The 21,395-nt window shown below is 43.6% G+C and overlaps 1 protein-coding gene across 3 annotated transcripts in view; it reads right to left on the reverse strand.

The window, feature by feature from the left end:
• ttll5 (tubulin tyrosine ligase-like family, member 5) overlaps positions 1–21,395 on the reverse strand; it is a 509,143-nt gene that overhangs the window by 327,012 nt on the left and 160,736 nt on the right. For all 3 annotated transcript variants that reach the window (XM_038821737.1, XM_038821754.1, XM_038821747.1), the window contains exon 14: positions 8,656–8,717. In XM_038821737.1, the coding sequence (XP_038677665.1) occupies positions 8,656–8,717 (62 nt within the window). The remainder of the gene's footprint in view (positions 1–8,655; positions 8,718–21,395) is intronic.

Here is a 21,395-nt window from a genome sequence, read left to right on the forward strand (position 1 = left end):
CGAAACTGCCTCCAAATTCTCAACGAAGCTATTACTACCGGACTCCCTGAGTATCTCCCTGGGGCCGTCGGGAGCGGAGCTGACGCTAGTGCCTTCAATCCCGACCCCTTGCACAAACTCTCCTCCGTTCTGACCCATTGGGAGTCAAGCCCTCTGACCCAGCTCTGCACTGTAAATTCTGAGTCTATGTTGTTTTTGAGAGGGATCCATGCACAAAACAGACCACAACGGTGGGAGGCCATTATACTCCTGCTCCTTCAACGTTACCCTCACGATCTCTCTCCCCAGCTCTCTGCTTTGAATGCATCAAAGACACTGAGATAGCAGGCGGATTTAGTGTGCCTGTTCGCCATGGGTGCAAATTCTGTTGGGGCCGCTAAATCTCACGGGAGGACCATAACGGGATTTGCGCCGATGAGATCAATCAGGTCTCACCGTGCCAAAATGACAGCGCAAACCATGTCCCCAGACTGGGCGTCAAACTGATTTCCATCCATTACAATATAACGGATACTTACCGGGCTTGACGGCGTACCTTCCGCACATGCCTTATCCTCCCACCCAGTCAGTGAGACGCCACGCTGAAGCGAATCACTACTGGCGTTCAAAAACGAGAACCAGTCATGATGACCACATCAGGAACACGGAGATGAGTATAGCCCCCAGGTAGTGAGGGATATGACTGGGCTGTGCCCTGGCACTGCCACACTGAAGTGGGCAGTGCCAAGGGCAAGGGAGCCCTGATGACAGCGCAGGAAGAGGGATTGTGCCTTGATACTTGGGTGGTGGTGGGGCGTCGCCCTGAAGCTCACAAGGGTGGTCCACCGTGTCCGGGGTGGGGTGGGGGAAACTTATTTTTAACGCAGATTGGTGGGCCCCATTAAGACAGCGCCCCGATCCTTGCCGGCTCTACCAAACCCGCCCCGCCAGTGCAAACCACATCCCCCAAAATATTTTGTGCACTAAATGCCTGAAAATCTGGTCTGAAAACTTGGCTGTGTTTCTGGAGAGAAATGAACAGGTTTACTCAGACTCTGCCACTTTGCCATTTTGGGAAATTTCCACCCAGTATGTTTTCCAGCTGGAAACCAGAAGGCAGAAACAAGCTGCGTTTGGCTCCCAACAGACGTCTGGTGGTGACAGATAGGAGAGGGTCGCACGTAAGGCAGATCCTGCCATGGTCTTTGTTTTTTGGACTTTTGAAACCCGGTTCCTGAAGATTGTGGTTGTCAAAACCGGCCCATCGTATGGGATAAGGAGTCTGTTGGCGAAAATATGTTTTAATCTATGAAGAAGGTTGGTGGCAAGGGAGTAATCCTTCAACAGAGCTAGAAACCCGGCGAAGTTCTGGAGGAGGGAAGGTGGAGGACCTGACCTTGTGTATGGTTGCTCATATCACAGTGCAAACACTGGCCGGGGTGATGGCTCATGAATTTGAAAAACAGTTGGTGAAGCATTTTGAGGAGCAGAGCAGGGTGATGATGAAAAACCTTGAACGGTCAATTGAGGGGGGACATGGCCCGATTCGGGAGAAGCTGGATAAAACCTCAGAAGCGGTGAAGGAGCACGGAGAGGTGCTGGATGGTGTGGAGACGGCCTTGTCGCAGCATGGTGATCGAATCACCTCGTTGGAAGCTCAGATGTTGCTAGTAGAGGAGAGAAGCAAGTCTTTGAGGGCAAAGGTGGGTGACTTGGAGAACAGGTCGAGGAGACCGGAGGGTGTGGACGGCCCGAAGCCAACAGTACGTTTCTCAGATGTTAGCCAAGTTTTTTGGGGGGCGGGGCAGTGGGAAAATGTCCCCTCCAGGTCGGGCCCAAAGAGTACTCCGGCGGAAGCCTTGGGCGAATGAGACACTGCGGGCGGTCATTATCAGATTCCACACGTTCCAAGAGAAGGAGCGGGTTCTGCAATGGGTCAAAGTGAATTGGGACTCAAGGTGGGAAGGAAGCATCATCAGGATACAGCAAGATGCCGGAGCGGAGTTGGCGAAGCGCTATTCAGGAGTTTGGAGGGTGTACCCAGTGAGGCGGAGAGTGATTTTTCGTCGAAAGATCAATTTTTCTTTTTTTAAAAATAAATTTAGAGTACCCAATTATTTTTTCCAATTAAGGGGCAATTTAGAATGGCCAATCTACCTATCCTGCACGTCTTTGGGTTGTGGGGGTGAAACCCACGCAGACACGGGGAGAATGTGCAAACTCCACACGGACAGTGACCCAGGGCCGGGATTCAAACCCGGGTCCTCAGCGCCGTAGGCAGCAATGCTAACCACTGTGCCACCGTGCTGCCCAAAAAGATCAATTTTTCAATATGCTGGGAGGAGGCGGAGGCTTTTGCGAAGGAACTTGGACTTGGAATTGATTAAATGGATTCCATTGGGACTTTAATGTGGGATGGTTGGGAAGGGTTGGATTGGGATGTATTGTTGTTTGAGATTGAGGGGGCTACGGTTATTGGGGGGGGGGGGGGAGTGGTCAGGGTAACAGTATGGGAATATATGGCCCCTGGGGGAAGGGGGGTTAAGTTTTGTAAAGATATTGAGCTTTGGTTGCTCTTCTGTAGCTGGAATGGGCTGGGGAACGTTGGTTTGTTTTGTTGGGGGGGGGGGGTTAATTTTGCTAGCTGTAAAGTTTCAGCTAGTGAACGGAAGTGAAGGATTGTGGTGGGCGCTGCGGCTTGTTGGACCTGCTTGAGTTAGGTAATTGGACATTCTGAATTCTCCCTCTGTGTACCCGAATAGGCGCCAGAATGTGGCGACTAGGGGAATTTTCACAGTAACTTCATTGCAGTGTTAATGTAAGCCTACTTGTGACAATAAGGACTATCATTATTTGTTTGGTGGGGCTAAATAGAGGAGGGAATTGTTTCTCTGGAAAGCTTTTTTCAGGTTTGTGTGTGGGGGGGGGGGGGGGGCACTGGGGGGAGGGATCTGACTGGGACTAAGGGCTTTTCTTTGTCTCGTCTTAAGGGTGGGGCTGGTGGCTGTCTTGGGTAGGTCCTGAGCCTGGGCCGACCGGAGATGGCGACCTTTTATCTTTGGGAATTGGTCACAGTCAGCGGGGTTGGGGTTGGGGTGGGGGTTTGGTTTTTTCCCTAAGGGTGGGGGTTGTAAATGGTATTCTGTTTGCATGGAAGTGTTTCGTTTATGTTTTATAAAATGAAAACTTCAAAAAAAAAATTGATGTTTTAAAGTGTTTGGCTCCCAACATCTCTGTGGCCTTTCCCCCCAAATTCCAACCCACTGTCCAGCTGCTCAATCAGATTGAGTCAGAAAGTGTCTAACTTTGGTGTCCTTTTCAACCACATACCTGCTCTATCACCAACACCACTTACTGTATCCACCCGCAACACATGGCTCACCAATATGCTTCCTTCATTCCCACAATCACTGAAACTTTTACCCGACAAAAAATACTGACATTCGTGTCACACATTTCATGACCACAGGATGTCCCAAAGTATTTTATAACCAGTTAAGCACTTTTACACGCTGATTTAACATAGGCAACACAGCTGCCAATTTGCACACACAATCCTAACATAGCAATGTGATTGTGACCAAATAATTTGTTTTAATGAAGGAAATGTATTGACCAGAACAGAAGATCGTACTCTGCCTTTCTTCAAAATATCCACCCAAGATGGCAGAGAGGGCCAAGGCTGAATATCTCAGCTGAAAGATGCCCCCCCCCCCTGGTATTGCATCGGGAAGTCAGCCTAGAATTTAGTGCTAAATCTCTGGTATGGAACTTGAATCCACACCCTCCTGACTCAGAGGTGAGAGTGCAACCCACTGAACACTGGCTTTGAACCAGTTACTTTTCCTACTGTCAATCCTAAATTTCCGTTGATCCACTCAACTAGTCCTTAAACTCCACTTGGCATAAACTGTTAACTTGACCTAAATCCCCAGTCTCATTCTCTGAGCATCATGGGCCTGCTGATCTCTAATTGCTCCCACTACATCATGGACAAACTCAAAATGTTCCACCGTTCAGTTAGATCTTGGCTCATCTGTACCTCAACTCCATTTAATCTGCCTTTTGGAGGCCGGTTTAGCTCAGTTAGCTGGACAGGTAGTTCATGATGCAGAGCGAGGCCAACAGCGCGAGTTTGATTCCCGTGCCGGCTGAGGTTGTCCAGGAAGGCCCCGCCTTCTCAGGTTAAATCACAGCTCTCCCCCCTCAAAGGGGAAAGCAGCCTCTGGTCTTCTGGGACCATGGCAACTTTACCTTTATTCCAGAATGCTCTTGCCCAATAATAAAAACTCAGTTTTGAAAATCTTATTTGCAGCAACCACAGCATTTCAGGGGAGAGGATTCCAGAGTCCTATAACCCTTTGTGTGAAGGAAATGCTTCCCAATTACCTCATGAACAGCCAAGCTCGAACTTTAACATTATGTCCCCTTTGCTATCTTTCCTAACTCTTCTCCTTCTGATGGACCACCAAGGGGCTGGTTTAGCACAGAGGGCTAAACAGCTGACTTGTGATGCAGAACAAGACCAGCAGCGCGGGTTCAATCCCCGTAGCGATTATTTTTATTTCTCCTCTGGCAGGTACCTAATGAACCATAATTGAAGCATGATTGTTACTTTCTCCTTTGACTTTGCTTATCACCCCTTACTTTTTTATATCTCATTTCTAAATGCAGCCTGTTACTGAGACCATAGAGCCAAAGTGTTGCAATTGTCAGTAATTTGTAATGGTTACATCAATGGCTGATTGTTTTTGTGTACAAAGTCACTAACACATTCAGTGATTCACTGAAATTTTTGCCTTGGTAGATCAACACAGGTTGATTTACTGAGCATTCATACTGACAAACAGCATAACCCTAGATGGTGAGATGCTGAGCAATTTTCTGTCTGCTACTATTCTTTCATCCCTACAAGGTGCACTGATCAATGGCTTCACTGCACTGCCAGTGCTTCACCAGAATGCCCCACAGCCCACAATACATCCCTTGGAACAGCACAGTCTGTAACTGTGCGGACAGGTTTATTTTGTCCCGAGACAAAATAAATGTGTCATATGTCCACTACACTTACAGAATTGCTGGGAGGTTTAACAGCCAAGCTTCAGAAAGCAATGCAAGGGCAGCCTGACATCAGCACAGAAACACAGTATTTGTGTACTTCAAAATCCAGCTAAAAACTGCACCTGACCATGTGAATACTGCTCAAGTGCTATTTCTACTTGAGGACCATGTGATAAATCCAAAGCGTTCGCTATGACAGAGAGGCACTAGCGGGTGTTACTGGATGAGTAACCCAGTGAACCAGGATAACGCTGACCAAAACAAAACCTGGAATTAAAAGTCTAATGTTGACCATGAAACCATTATTGAGTGTTGTAAAAACCCATCTGGTTCACTCATGTCGTTCAGGTAAGGAAATCTGTCATCTTTACTTGGTCTGCACGATATGTGACTCCAGACCCACAGTAATGTGGTTGACTCTTCAATGCCCTCTGAAATGGCCCAGCATTCCTGACTCTGAGTCACACGTTCCATTGCAGAGACATGAGCACAAAATCCAGGCTGAACTCTGGTGCACTACTGAGGGAGTGCTGCACCGTCAGGTGAGACATTAAATCAAGATCAACCTGCCCTCCAAGGTGGATACAGAAGATCCTGTGTTACAATTCCGAAGAGGGGGAGAATTCTCCCCCATGTCCTGGTTAATAGTAATTCCTCAACAATATCACAAGAACAATTTATGTGGGTATTATCACAGATCTTGCATTATACTAACCTTCCTACATTACAATAGTGACTACACTTTTAAAAGTATTTCAAAACACTTTGGGACATCCTGGGCATTGGAAAGGTGTCACTATTCATTAGAGAGAGGGACCTAGTTGCCCATGAGAACAGTGTGAACCAGGTTAATAGACTCGAACAGATTGATATTAAGAAGGAGGATGTGCTGGAAATTTTGAAAAGCATCAGGATAGATAAGTCCCCTGGGCCTGATGGGATATACCCAAGGTTACTACGGGAAGCAAGGGAGGAGATTGCTGCGCCGTTGGCGATGATCTTTGCGTCCTCACTCTCAACTGGAGTAGTGCCGGATGATTGGAGGGAGGCGAATGTTTTCCTCTGTTCAAGAAAGGGAATAGGGAAATCCCTGGGAATTACTGACCCATCAGTCTTGCGTCTGTGGTGAGCAAAATATTGGAAAAGATTCTGAGAGATAGGATTTATGATTATTTAGAAAAACATAGTTTGATTAAAGATAGTCAGCCTGGCTTTGTGAGAGTCAGGTCATGCCTCACAAGCCTCATTGAATTCTTTGAGGATGTGACGAGACACATTGATGAAGGTCGGGCAGTTGATGTGGTGTATATGTTCAGTAAGGCATTTGATAAGGTTCCCCATGGTAGGCTCATTCAGAAAGTTAAGGGACATAGGATACAGGAAAATTTGGCTGTCTGGATACAGAATTGGCTGGCTGAAAGAAGACAGCGAGTGATAGTGGATGGAAAGTATTCCACCTGGAGGTCGGTGACCAGTGGTGTCCCGCAGGGATCTGTTCTGGGACCTCTGCTCTTTGTGGTTTTTATAAATGATTTAGATGAGGAAGTGGAAGGGTGGGTTAGTAAGTTTGCCGATGACACGAAGGTTGGGGCAGTTGTAGATAGTGTCGAGAGCTGTTGCAGGTTACAGCAGGACATTGACAGGATGCAGAGCTGGGCTGAGAAGTGGGAGATGGAGTTCAACCTTGATAAATGTGAAGTGATTCATTCTGGAAGGTCGAATTTGAATGCTGAATACAGGGTTAAAGGCAGGATTCTTGGAAGTGTGGAGGAACAGAGGGATCTTGGGGTCCATGTACATAGATCCCTCAAAGTTGCCACCCAGGTTGATAGGGTTGTTAAGAAGGCGTATGGTGTGTTGGCTTTCATTACCAGGGAGATTGAGTTTTAGAGCCGCGAGGTTTTGCTGCAGCTTTATAAAACCCTAGTTGGACCACACTTGGAATATTGTGTCCAGTTCTGGTCGCCTCATTATAGGAAGGATGTGGATGCTTTGGAGAGGGTACAGAGGAGATTTACTAGGATGCTGCCTGGAATGGAGGGCATGTCTTATGAAGAAAGATTGAGAGAGCTGGGGCTTTTCTCACTGGTGCGATGAAGGAAGAGAGGTGACTTGATAGAGGTGTACAAGGTGATGGGAGGCATGGATAGAGTGGATAGCCAGAGACTTTTCCCCAGGGTGGAAATGGCTGTCACGAGGGGACACAGTTTTAAGGTGATTGGAGGAAGGTACAGGGGAGATGTCAGAGGTCGGTTCTTTGTACAGAGAGTGGTGGGTGTGTGGAATGCACTGCCAGCAGAGGTGGTGGAGTCTGAGTCATTAGAGACATTTAAGCGACTCTTGGACAGGCACATGGACAGCAGTAAATTGAAGGGGTGTAGGTTAGGTTGACCTTAGATTAAACATAGAACATACAGTGCAGAAGGAGGCCATTCGGCCGATCAAGTCTGCACCAACCCACTTAAGCCCTCATTTCCACCATATCCCCGTAACCCAATAACCCCTCCTAACCTTTTTGATCACTTAGGGCAATTTATCATGGCCAATCCACCTCACCTGCACGTCTTGGGGCTGTGGGAGGAAACCGGAGCACCCGGAGGAAACCCACGCAGACACGGGGAGGACGTGCAGACTCCGCACAGACAGTGACCCAGCGGGGAATCAAACACGGAACCCTGGCGCTGTGAAGCCACAATGCTATCCACTTGTGCTACGGTGCTGCCCGAGGATAGGAATTAGGATAAATGGTCGGCACAACATCGTGGGCCGAAGGGCCTGCATTGTGCTGTACTGTTCTATGTTCTATGTCACAAAAAAATGAGTCTTGGACATTTTTCTGTGCTAATTTATATCCACACATATATATTATGCACACACACATATATATTATACATACACACCCATATATATTATATGTATACACACACATATATATTATACATATACACATATATATTATACATATACTCATATATATTACACATACACACACATATATATTATACATACACACACATATATATTACACATACACACATATATATTATACATACACACCCATATATATTATATGTACACACACACATATATATTATACATATACACCCATATATATTATATGTACACACACACATATATATTATACATATACACATATATATTACACATACACACACATATATATTACACATATACACACATATATATTACACATACACACACATATATTATATGTACACACACATATATATATTATACATATACACACATATATATTACACATACACACACATATATATTATACATATACACATATATATTACACATACACACACATATATATTATACATATACACACATATATATTAGACACACACATATATTATATACACACATGCAAGTTGTTGTTGGAAAAACATAACAATATCAATGATCACTTTACAATCAATAAGATCCCACAAAGTAATGAGATAAACAAGCAGTTAGTAAGCAACAAAGGTTTGTTATGTTATGTAAATTCCAACTAAATCTTTAAATATAGTTCATTGTCAGGTATCAAGGCTATTTTCAAAGGTGAAGAAACTGAGGGAGTGCTCCCAGCAAACTGGCACTTACCCACTAACGTGAACATGTCTGACAGCATGCTCGCTTTGATCTTCAGATCCAAGGGTGCATCACTAGTGAGAAAGAAGTGAAAGAAAATTCAATCAGGAGCTGGTCCAGATTTGCACAGATTCCTTGCCGCACAGGTATCAATGCAGTGAAACCCAGTTAGAATGAATCGCAGAACCACAGAACCAGTCGTGCAGAGGGAGCTCCTTTTGCCCATCATATCTCTGCCAGTACTAGCTCTTCAAGTGGAACCAATTAATCATCCCACTCCAGCCTTTTCCATTGGATTAGGAACCTACCAATCCTGGTTCCGCATTCAATTCAACCGATCTGCACCCAAACACAATTTACCTGCATTTGCTAATTTATCTATTAATATCCTTACACCGCAAATTGCACCTTGGGACCTTTCATATGTGTGGTTATTGGAGCGAAGTATACAGTGGTGTCTTCTAGGGGTCATTATTAAGATCACTTTTCTTTTTGATATATAGTAATGAACTTGATTTGGGTATATACGGCATAATTTCAAGTTTGCAGAAGAAATTAAACTCAAATGTAGTCAGCACGAAACAGGATATTAACAGATTTCAAGGAAGACATCGATGGAATAGTGATTCCTGACAGATGAAATTATACATTTTAGTAGAAAGAATGAAGAATGGCAACAAAAACTGAATGGCACAATTTTCAAGGAGGTGTAGGAACAGGAATCTGAAGGTGAATGCACACAAATGTTTGAAGTTGGCAGAACAAGTTGAGAAGGCTGATGAAAAAGTATGCAGAAATCTTAGAACATAAGAACTAGGAGCAGGAGTAGGCCATCTGGCCCTTCGAGCCTGCTCCACCATTCAATGAGATCATGGCTGATCTTTTGTGGACTCAGCTCCACTTTCCGGCCTGAACACCATAACCCTTAATCCCTTTATTCTTCAAAAAACGATCTATCTTTATCTTAAAAACATTTAATGAAGGAGCCTCTACTGCTTCACTGGGCAAGGAATTCCATAGATTCACAACCCTTTGGGTGAAGAAGTTCCTCCTAAACTCAGTCCTAAATCTACTTCCCCTTATTTTGAGGCTATGTCCCCTAGTTCTGCTTTCACCCGCCAGTGGAAACAACCTGCCCGCATCTATCCTATCTATTCCCTTCATAATTTTAAATGTTTCTATAAGATCCCCCCTCATCCTTCTAAATTCCAATGACTGCAGTCCCAGTCTACTCAACCTCTCCTCATTATCCCTGGGATTAACCTAGTGAATCTCCTCTGCACACTCTCCAGCACCAGTATGTCCTTTCTCAGGTAAGGAGACCAAAACTGAACACAATACTCCAGGTGTGGCCTCACTAACACCGTATACAATTGCAGCATAACCTCCCTAGTCTTAAACTCCATCCCTCTAGCAATGAAAAAATGAAAAATGAAAATCGCTTATTGTCACGAGTAGGCTTCAATTAAGTTACTGTGAAAAGGACAAAATTGTGAAGGACAAAATTCCATTCGCTTTCTTCATCACCTGTTGCACCTGTAAAACAACTTTTCGTGACTCATGCACTAGCACACCCAGGTCTCTCTGCACAGCAGCATGTTTTAATATTTTGCCATTTAAATAATAATCCCTTTTGCTGTTATTCCTACCAAAATGGATAACCTCACATTTGTCAACATTGTATTCCATCTGCCAGACCCTAGCCCATTCACTTAACCTATCCAAATCCCTCTGCAGACTTCCAGTATCCTCTGCACTTTTCGCTTTACCACTCATCTTAGTGTCATCTGCAAACTTGGACACATTGCCCTTGGTCCCCAACTCCAAATCATCTATGTAAATTGTGAACAACTGTGGGCCCAACATTGATCCCTGAGGGACACCACTAGCTACTGATTGCCAACCAGAGAAACACCCATTAATCCCCACTCTTTGCTTTCTATTAATTAACCAATCCTCTATCCATGCTACTACTTTACCCTTAATGCCATGCATCTTTATCTTATGCAGCAACCTTTTGTGTGGCACCTTGTCAAAGTCTTTCTGGAAATCCAGATATACCACATCCATTGGCTCCCTGTTATCTACTGCACTGGTAATGTCCTCAAAAAATTCCACTAAATTAGTTCGGCATGATCTGCCCTTTATGAACCCATGCTGCGTCTGCCCAATGGGACATTTTCCATCCAGGTGCCTCGCTATTTCTTCCTTGATGATAGATTCCAGCATCTTCCCTACTACCGAAGTTAAGCTAACTGGCCTATAATTACCCGCTTTCTGCCTACCTCCTTTTTAAAACAGTGGTGTCACGTTTGCTAATTTCCAATCCACCGGGACCACCCCAAAGTCTCGTGAAGTTTGGTAAATTATCATTAAATTATCACTTAGCTTTAAGTAACACAGGAACAGAGTACAAAACGTTAGAAAACATTAGTTAGGCTTCAGCTGGAGTATTGTGTTCAATAATGGATATCACACTTCAGGAAGGATGTTACAAATACAATGTAGGTTTACTAAAATGGTTCCAGAATGAGGGACTTTAATTATGTTATGCAACTGGAGAAGCTGGCATTGCCCCTGGAGTTTAGACTGTTAAGAGGAGATTGGATAGCAACGTTCAAAATCAGGAATAGCCTTTGTAGAAAACTGTCCCCAGTGACGGAAGAGTCAACAACCAGAGGTCCCAAAGTTTAGGTGACAGGCAAAATAAGCAGAGACGGCAGGAGGAATCATTTGTTCAACATTTGTTATAATCCGGAATGCGCTGAATGAAAGGGTGGTGGAAACAAACTTTCAAAAAGTGATTTGGAGAAATAACTGAAAAAAACAAAAATACTGAATTATGAAGGCGATAGCAGTAGGTAGCGTGGGACTAACTTGATAGCTTTAACAAGAATACAAGAAATAGGAGGAGCAGGAGTGGGTACAGAATTCTAAAGATTCACAACCCAGATTGTTTCCACTCTTTGGGAAATCTAAAATATGGGACACAGCCCCAGGGTAAACAGTCACAACTTTCCAAGTCTTTCTCCACAACTATAATCGTTCACCCTGGGAATGATCTTCACTGTATCCTATCTGTACCTCTAATGGACTTCCTCTGATCACCGTCATAATGCAATTTCACCGGGGATCACATTATCGTTAATCTTTTCTTAGAATGAGGCCAAGGAGTTGAAGACAAAGGTGCTTTGGGTTTGTTTTCTACAAACGTAAATCACGGCAAGAAGGGGCCTTGCCCAAGTTAAATACGAAGGAACATTGCCAAATAGAGTCTTAGATCAGCAATGAAATGGAAACAAAGCTAATTAAGTACATTCCAAGAAGGAAAGCTGAGAATGTGGCGAAGGCTGGGGTTCCATTGATGAATCAATTGTGAGATTAGTTCAGATTTGAAACTAAAAACAGCACTTAGTACTGACAGTGCAGATAACAAAACTGAAAACCAAGACATTAAAGAAAATATAGAAGACACAAATGTACAAAAGGTTTATGAAGGGAGGAGAAAAGAAGCAAACAAAATTCAAGGGCTCGAAAAAGGCTTCTGAATAGCACAACAGCGGCAAATGCTAGGTAGGGATTCTGCTGCCAATAGCCTTGTGATGAACGGTATTTACCTTTAATACCTTGCCCCTTTAAGAGGCTTGGAACCCTGGGGGACTCCGCCCCCAGGAAACAGTATATAGGATAAGGCTCCATGTGGCGAGCACACTTCTCTCGAATGCTGTCCTGTTCTCTGTATATTAAAGCCTTTGATTACCGCTCTCGCGTCGTAATTGAGAGTGCCTCAAGCCTGGAGTATAGAGTGAGGGAACAGCAGAAATACTAAATCACAACTCTGCCTCAGATTTCACAGAGAAGGCTGATATTGATTGGAAGTTGGATCTCTCACAGGTGTGCATGGTCCAGGGTGGTGGAGGGTAAGATCCAAAGAAAAACGTGCGGAGGATTGGGACCTAACCACATATTAGGATCCTGAAGAAAGCTGAAGGACTGCAGGAGGCTCTGATGTGCATCAAAGGATCGTGGAGAAGGCTGTTCATCTACCGTGCCAACTATTTGAAAGAGTTACCCGATTCACTCAACTCAATCTGCTTTCTCCTTCCCAAATGTTTATCAAATTCCTTTCGGCATTAATAACAGGAGAAACAAAGGTTTTTCCTACAAGTGGAAACATCCTCATTACCAAGTAGTACAAAAATGAAGATTGTAGATCACTCCTAATCATACCTTCCTTTGCTCGGTGTCAGATTTCCTTGCATCTCTGTGAAAGTCCTTGGCACGTTTCTCCATGTTAAAAGTGGGATGTTAATGAAAATGACTGTTTTTGCATCTTACTCAGCAACCCTGCTTCCCTTTGGGTCACCCTGACTTTCTTCATAATACACATTATCTTTTTCAACTCACATCCCCAGGAATACAAACCCTTCCCGACAGCGATCGTGTTTCACATTCGTCAACTGCTTTATAACCTCAAACTTCCAGTAATCACCTTCACTCACCCATTTATATGCATGTCTACTTTAACAAGTTCTCACTTTGTCCAGTTTCCATAACCCATCCTCATAACTAGGAAGTTGGGGAATTGCTGTCACTGTCCAACTCTGTACCTCAAACATGATAATGTTCTTGTGTGTTTAAATCACTGAACCTTTCTGTAATCACTAACAACAAATAAGCCACTAGCCAGGAAGCATCTTTTCTGTCTGCCTGAGAAATCTGGACAATCAATAAAGATCTATGAAGGACAATAAAAGCCTTTGAAATGTGAATTCTAAGACTTACGTTAAAAATTCCTTATACGGAAAGGAAGTTGTGTTTCTCGAGACGGGAACAACAGTATTTTGGCCATTTGATCAGAGTTGTAAAGTACAGAGTGAGAGCAGCAGAAAGAGGAATCGGCCTAGGCATAGTGACAGAGCAATTTCAGACGAGCTACAGTGTGCGAGAATGCGGCAAGACAGACGAGTGTGACATACCATGGCAGCATATCTCATGCTAAGAGTAGCTGCAAGCAGCAGCTGCATTGAAAATGAAAAAATGAAATGAAATGAAAATCGCTTATTGTCACGAGTAGGCTTCAATGAAGTTACTGTGAAAAGCCCCTAGTTGCCACATTCCGGCGCCTGTTCGGGGAGGCTGGTACGGGAATTGAACCGTGCTGTTGGCCTGCCTTGGTCTGCTTTGAAAGCCAGCGATTTAGCCCAGTGTGCTAAACCAGCCCCTTGCTAAACCAGCCCTTGATTGGGGGGGGGGGGGGGGGGGGGGGTTTGGAGTGTTAATGCCAGCCTACTTGTGACAATAATAAAGATTATTATTATTAATCACCCTTAATTGGAAAAAAATTATTGGGTACTCTAAATGTAATTTTTAAAAAGCTCTGCCTGGATATGGGAATGGAGTTTGAGACTGATGAGAGACTGGTAAATATATCTGCCAGCAGTGGCTTTCATTTAGAGAGGGCCAACAAGTTGCATCTGATAAATCTTGTGGATTAGTGGAGTTTATAGAACGTGTGGATAAGGACATTAACATTAACTTGTCCAATTCATCAACATAAACTCTCTTCGTATCATTCATGCCAACTCATCCAACACCAATGCCACGATAACAAGGGGAAACATTTAAAACCATCTTCAACCAAGTGCTGGTAAAATCTATTAACTAAAAGGGAAGAACAAGGCTACTGGCCAGGTGTTGGAAAAGGGGATTTGATCAGGTAGCTGCATGATAGGCAGCACAGCCACTAGGGACTGAAGGGCCTCTTTCCGTGCTGAAAATACTCTATTCTGGGATTATCCGTTATGGAGCCGAATTGCTCCTGCCAGCAGGGAATGGCTACTGGTGTCTGCTGGTGCTCGGACCGGGGCTCAGTATGTGATTCCCTCTCTTTCACTTTGCTAATTTATGCATGGAGCTCGCTCGCTCAATTCCATTGGAATCCCAGTATCGGGACACTATTTTGAGCCCGATACCGAGGTCTGGTTTTGAGCCCGATACCGAGGTCTCCCACTCACAATGCAAACTTGCACTGCCCCCCCCCCCCCCCAACAATTAGGGGCATCCTCCCCAACACACATGTATGAAGTTCACCCAAACCCCCCCCAACCCCTCTTCAGAGAACCCCCCCAACAGACCCCTCCCCCAAATCAAAGAACACCCCCCCAATCAGAGATCCCCATCATTCAGTCACCCCACCTAAAAGCTGAAGAACAGTCCAAGCAGTTGAGTTAAAGATCACTGCATTTTCACTTACTCTTCCCCAACACCTGATGCGCCCGACAAGTGTTTTAAGCAGCAGCTGTCACAAGTGTCAGAGACTTCCTCAAAAGCCAAGTGCACTTCAAAGGGCTTCAAATCCTTCAAAAACCTTTGAAATGCAAATATTCCATTCAATTTCACAGAGCAATACATTTCACTTGCCAGTGATTGAGTTGTATTTGCTCAGACACAGCTGCTTCGGGGGAGGGGGGATGTTTATTTATCTATCCCATCCCACTTGAATGAATCTCAAGTACCCTCCTTTGATGCTAACTACTATGTATATAAATACTCCTGCTATAATTGACAGCTCCTCACCACATCAAAAAGAGCTAAGTGCTTTCACTTCCTTTTTTTCTCAGCTTATTATGATCCGAGGCCAGATCCCAACAGTTGCTAGGATACGGGACAGAACCCCCAATATTTTATTTAGTTTGTAAGACTGTGAGGAAAGGATACTTCGCTCCAGGAGTGATTTCACGCACAAATAGGAATATGGTATATTTTTTAAATGTTATTACTAATAAAGTATTACTAACTTTAACATCATAAAACACTAGATTTCAATTACCAGTTAAACAATGCTGATCAATACAATGAAACAATCCGAGCTGATATCTTTATCTCCACTCAATCAAAACCCATTTCCGGTCACAATTCACTTTTAAATACTGTTATCAGACTCAGGAATACTTCCTTTATTAAGATATCTTTGGTAAACCACTTTGAGAAAGTGATATCCTTCAGGTCACAGCTTGCAGATTCTTTCCCATCTCAAATAATGTATAAACTGCCAGCCTTTCCAGAAACTGCTTTTTGGTTCACAGGCAAAATCTATTTACCTAAACCGCTTTGAGAAAAGCTGCTTGTCCAGTCAAAACTTTAACTGACTGTTTCTCCAGAAACTTCTCGTCAGTTCATACAGGTCTTTAACTGAACTGTATGGAGAGCACAGCTTCTTGTTTGTTCACAACCCTATCTAAAACTAAACCCTGAAACTCAATATCTGGCTTCTTCAGCCCCTGGTCCCCTCATTAACTACAGCATCTTACTCAAACTAAAAAAAAGTCTCTAAAAATCTACTCCCCAGGAAACCCTCTTAACATAAATTAAAGTCCATTAGCCCATCTTCAGCAAACAATATCCATGGCTGGAATTAATTATGATCTTACTTTTACAATGGTTTAATTGTACCTCTGTCCCCAAAAATGTCTCCTGCCTTTCAAACCAGGACTTTTAAAAACATGACTGAAGCAGTCACATACTATCCCAGGGTTTTAACCCGAACTATAAGACCATAAGATTTAGGAGCAGAATTAGGCCATTCGGCCTATCGAGCTTGCTCCACCGGTCGATCACAAATCATCTCCATTCTCCTGCCTTCTCCCCATAACCCCAATACCCTTATTAATCAAGAACACCAAACCCATGACCGCTATCATCTAGAAGGACAGGAGCAGCAGATACCTGGGAACCCCACCAACTGGAGGTTCCCCTCCAAGTCACTCATCACCCTGACTTGGAAATATATCGGACGTTTCTTCACTGTCATTGGGGCAACATCCTGGAACTCCCTCCCTACCAGCATAGTGGGTGTACCAACACCTCAGGGACTGCAGCGGTTCAAAAAGGCAGCTCACCACCACCTTCTGAAGGGCAACTACATATGGGCAATAAATTCTGGCCTAACCAGCGATGCCCACATCCTGTAAATGAATAAAAAACAATGTAAAGAATTTGTCCTCGAGGTACTGTTACCTGCAGGACTATAGACCAAGAACTGGAAGATGGAATTAGACGGAAGAGTTCTTTCTTGGAACATGAGGAAGAAGGAGGCATATGACATGCATAGGCAGCTGGGATCAAATGGATCACTTGAAGAGTATAGGGCTTGTCGGAGTAGAGTTAAGAGAGAAATCAGGAGGGCAAAAAGGGGACATGAGATTGTCTTGGCAGTTAAGGCAAAGGAAAATCCAAAGAACTTTTACAGATACATAGAGGGTAAACATAAGACTAGGGAGCGGGTTGGGCCTCTTAAGGATAAACAAGGTCATCTGTGTGCAGATCCACAATGGATGGGAGAGATCCTAAATGAATATTTCTCATCGGTATTTATTATAGAGAAACGCACGAATGTTAGAGAAATTGGGGAAATAAAAAATGATGTCCTGAGGAGTGTACATATTACAGAGAAGGAGGTGCTGGCGGTATTAAAGTGCATCAAGATCGATAAATCCCCAGGACCTGATGAAATGTATCCCAGACGTTGGAGGAGACTCAGGAAGAAATTGCCCCCTAGCTGAATTATTTGAATCATCAACAGCCACAGGAGAGGTGCCCGAAGATTGGAGGGTAGCAAATGTTGTGCCCTTTTTTAAGAAGGGCTGTAGGGATAAGCCTGGGAACTACAGACCGGTTAGCCTTGCTTCTGTAGTGGGTAAATTGTTGGAAGGTATTCTGAGGGACAGGATCTACAGGTATTTAGACAGACAAGGGCTAATTAGGGAAAGTCAGCATGGCTTTGTAAGGGCAAAGTCTTGTCTCACAAATTCGATTGAGTTTTTTGAAGGGGCAACCAAGAAGGTAGATGAGGGCAGTGCAGTCGATCTTGTCTACATGGACTTTAACAAGGCCTTTGACAAGGTAGGTTGTTGCTAAAGGTTAAATCTCACGGAATCCAGGGTGAGGTAGCTAATTGTATTCAAAATTGGCTTGCCAACTGAAGCCAAAGGGTGGTTGTGGAGGATGGTTTTTTTAAACTGGAGGCCTGTGACCAGCGGTGTGCCTCATGGATCGGTGCTGGGTCCACTGTTATTTGTTATATATATTAATGATTTGGATGAGAATGTAGGAGGCATAATTAGTAAGTTTGCAGATGACACCAAGATTGGTGGCATAGTGGACAGTGAAGAAGGTTATATAAGATTGCAACAGGATCTTGAACAATTGGGCCAGTGGGCTGATGAATGGCAGATGGAGTTTAATTTGTATAAATGTGAGGTGATGCATTTTGGTAGATCAAATCAGGACAGGACCTACTCAGTTAATGGTAGGGAGTTGGTTCATAGCTCCGTGAAGGTGGAGTCGCAGGTGGACAGGGTGGTGAAGAAGGCATTCAGCATGCTCGGTTTTATTGGTCAGAATATTGAATACAGGAGTTGGGACGTCTTGTTGAAGTTCAACAAGACATTAGTAAGACCACACATGGAATACTGTGTTCAGTTATGGTCACCCTATTAAACTAGAAAGAGTGCAGAAGAGATTTACAAGGACGCTCCCAGGACTTGGTGGTCTGATCTATAAGGCGAGGCTGGATAGGCTCGGACTTTTTTCCCTGGAATGTAGGAGGTTTAGGGGTGATCTGATACAGGTCTATAAAATAATGAGGGGCATAGACAAGGTAAAAAGTCAACATCTTTTCCCAAAGGTAGAGGAGTCTAGAACGAGAGGGCAGAGGTTTAAGGTGAGAGGGAGAGATACAAAAAAGACCAGAGGGGAAATTTCTTCACACAGAGGATGATGAGCATCTGGAACGGGCTGCTACTGGCAGTGGTAGAGGCAGGTACAATTTTTTCCTTTAAAAAAGTGAGACAGTTACATGGGGAGGCTAAGTATCGAGGAATATGGGCCAAACGTGGGCAAGTGGGACTAGTTCAGTGATAGAAACTGGGCAGAATGCACAAGCTGGGCCGAAGGGCCTGTTTCCATGTTGTAAACATCTATGACTCTATGAGAACTAGGAGCAGGAGTCGGCAATTTAGTCTCTCGAGGTTGTTCTACCGTTCAATGTGATCATGGCTGATAACTCCACCATCCTGCCCGTTCTCCATAACCCTTCAACCCATTCCCAATTAAAAATCTGTCTAACTCCTCTTTAAATTTACCCACTGTCCCAGCATCCCCCGCACTCTGGGGTAGCAAATCCCACAGATTCACAACCCTTTGGGAGAAGTAGTTTCTCCTCAAATCTGTTTTAAATTTGCTATTTCTTATTCTAAGACTATGACCTCTCGTTCTAGAATGCCCCACAAGAGGAAGCATCAGCTCCACGTCTACTTTATCCAGAACTTTTAGCATCTTATATACCTCAATTTGATCTCCCCTCATTCTTCTAAACTCTGGACAGACAGTGTAGGCCTAAACTGTGCAATCTCTCTTCATATGACAAACCCTTTATCTCTGGAATCAATCTAGTGAACCTCTGAACTGCCTCCAATGCCACTACATCTTTCCTAAAATATGGGGACCAAAACTGCACAACTCCAGGTGTGGTCTCACCAATGCCTTGAACATTCCATTCGCTTTTTTTATTACCTGCTGTACCTGTGATTCATGCATGAGGACGCTCAGATCCCTCTGCACCAGGACACCCCGAAGTCTCTTCCCATTTAGATAAGAAGTGGTCTTTCCATTTTTCCGACCAAAATGGATGACCTCGAGCTTATCCACGTTAAACTCCATCTGCCACATTTTGGCCCACTCTCCTAACCTATCTATATCCATAATACAACAATATCTGAAATACCTAGATTCATCACAAGCGCCAAACCCGTGTTCCCCTTGACGCTCCTTTCTCCACCCGATCGGGAATCCCAATTAGAGTGGCGTTGAATGGAGAATCCCAGCTAATGACTCTAACAAACTAAAACACTCGTGGGACTCTATGAATGACTGGAAGTAAAACAAATAAGAAGGCAAAAAGGAATTATGAAATTAAGTTATTGAAGAACATAAAACAAAATAGCAATATATTTTATAAGCACATCAAGAGAAAATGGATGTTGTGATGGGAATAGGCCCATTAAAGGATATACAGGGTAACACTTCAGGTAACAATGGAGAGATGACAGAAATATTGAATATTTGTTTTGCTTCAGTATTTACCAGGGAGATAGGACAGACAGACATGACGTTGAATGATGAGATAATCAATGAGATAGCAGAAGTCAAATTAAAAAAGGGATGTACTGAATAAATAAACAAACTCAAAGAGGATAAAGCCCCTGGTTTGGATGAATTGCATCCCCATATTTTGAAAGAAAGAATCTAGGGAAGAGATTGCAGAGGCATTATTCATATTTAACAATTTGTTAGAAAAAGGTGTATGGCCAGACAATTGTCAGATAGTTAATGTAATTCTGATATTTAAAAAGGACAGAGGCTGTCCAGGGAATTCTCCACCAGCCAGCTCAGAATCAGTGGTCGGAAAAGTAATGGAATCCTTACTAAAGTAGGGTGAACATCTAGAAATAAAAAATATAAAAGGGTCAGCTTGGATTTCAAAAGGGAAAGTGTTGCTTGACCGACTTTATTGAATTGTTTGAGGAGGTAACAGAGAGATCAGACAATGGTAATGCAGTAGATGTAATTTATCTGGGTTTTCAAAAGGTCTTCAATAGGATGTTTCATAATAGACTCAGGCATCAGATCAGAGAATGTGGGGTCAGGGGAAAAGTGGCGGAGTGGATTGCCAGCTGGTTTCAAGACAGAAAGCAGAGAGTGGGAGTAAAGGGTAGCTGTTTGGAATCACAGGAGGTGGGAAGTGGTGTTTCACAAGGAGCAGTGCTGGGACCACTGCTGTTCACAATTTACATTAACAATATGGACTTTACAATCAAAAATACAACTAATTTGTGGATAATACCAAATTGGAGGGGGTAGTCAATGCGGAGGAGGATTACAACAAATAAAGAGGAATTGCAGAATGGGCAACAAACAGATCATAAATTTTAGTCGGAAAGAACAGGGAGGTTATTTAATGCTTGGTCTAGGTGGGGATGAGGAACAAAAGGATTTGAGTACAAATGCACCAATCACTAAAAGTTGTACCGCAGGTTAGTAAGACGATAAAAGATGCTAACCTAGCACTCCACTTTATTTCTGTAGAGATTGAATTGAGAAGTAGGGAGGATCTGCTAAACTTTGGTTAGACCACACTTCGTGTAGTGGCTGCCATAGGAGGCACTGGAGGGTGCAGAGAAGATTTGTAAAGGATAACCCTAGAAATTCTCAGGTATGTATTATCAGGAAAGGATCGACAGGTTACGTCTCTTTTCTTTTGAAAACAGAAGGCTCAGAGGTGATCTAGGGGAGATGTTAAAAATGATGAAAGTTTTGATCGAGTGGCTACAGAGAGAATGTATTATTTTGTGGGCAGGAGTATAGCTAGAGGTCATCCATGTAAGATAGTCACCAAGAAATTCAATTAGCCAAACTTGTGAGAATGTAGAACTCACTACCACAGTGAGTGATTAAAGTGAATTGCATAGACGCATTTGAGAGGGAGCTCGACAAGTGTATATGGAGAGGAGGAAATAGAGGGTTACAATACAAAAGCAAAATACTGTGGAGGTTGAAAATACTAGAAATACTCAGCAGGCCAGGGAACATATGTGGTGACACAGAATTAACATTTCGGTGACCCTTCATTCGAACGGAGAGGAATATGATGATAGATTTACTTGAGGAAGAATGGAAGGTGACCCAAGTAT

This window comes from Scyliorhinus canicula, chromosome 2, assembly GCF_902713615.1.
Source record: "Scyliorhinus canicula chromosome 2, sScyCan1.1, whole genome shotgun sequence".
In the NCBI taxonomy this organism is placed as follows: domain Eukaryota; kingdom Metazoa; phylum Chordata; class Chondrichthyes; order Carcharhiniformes; family Scyliorhinidae; genus Scyliorhinus; species Scyliorhinus canicula.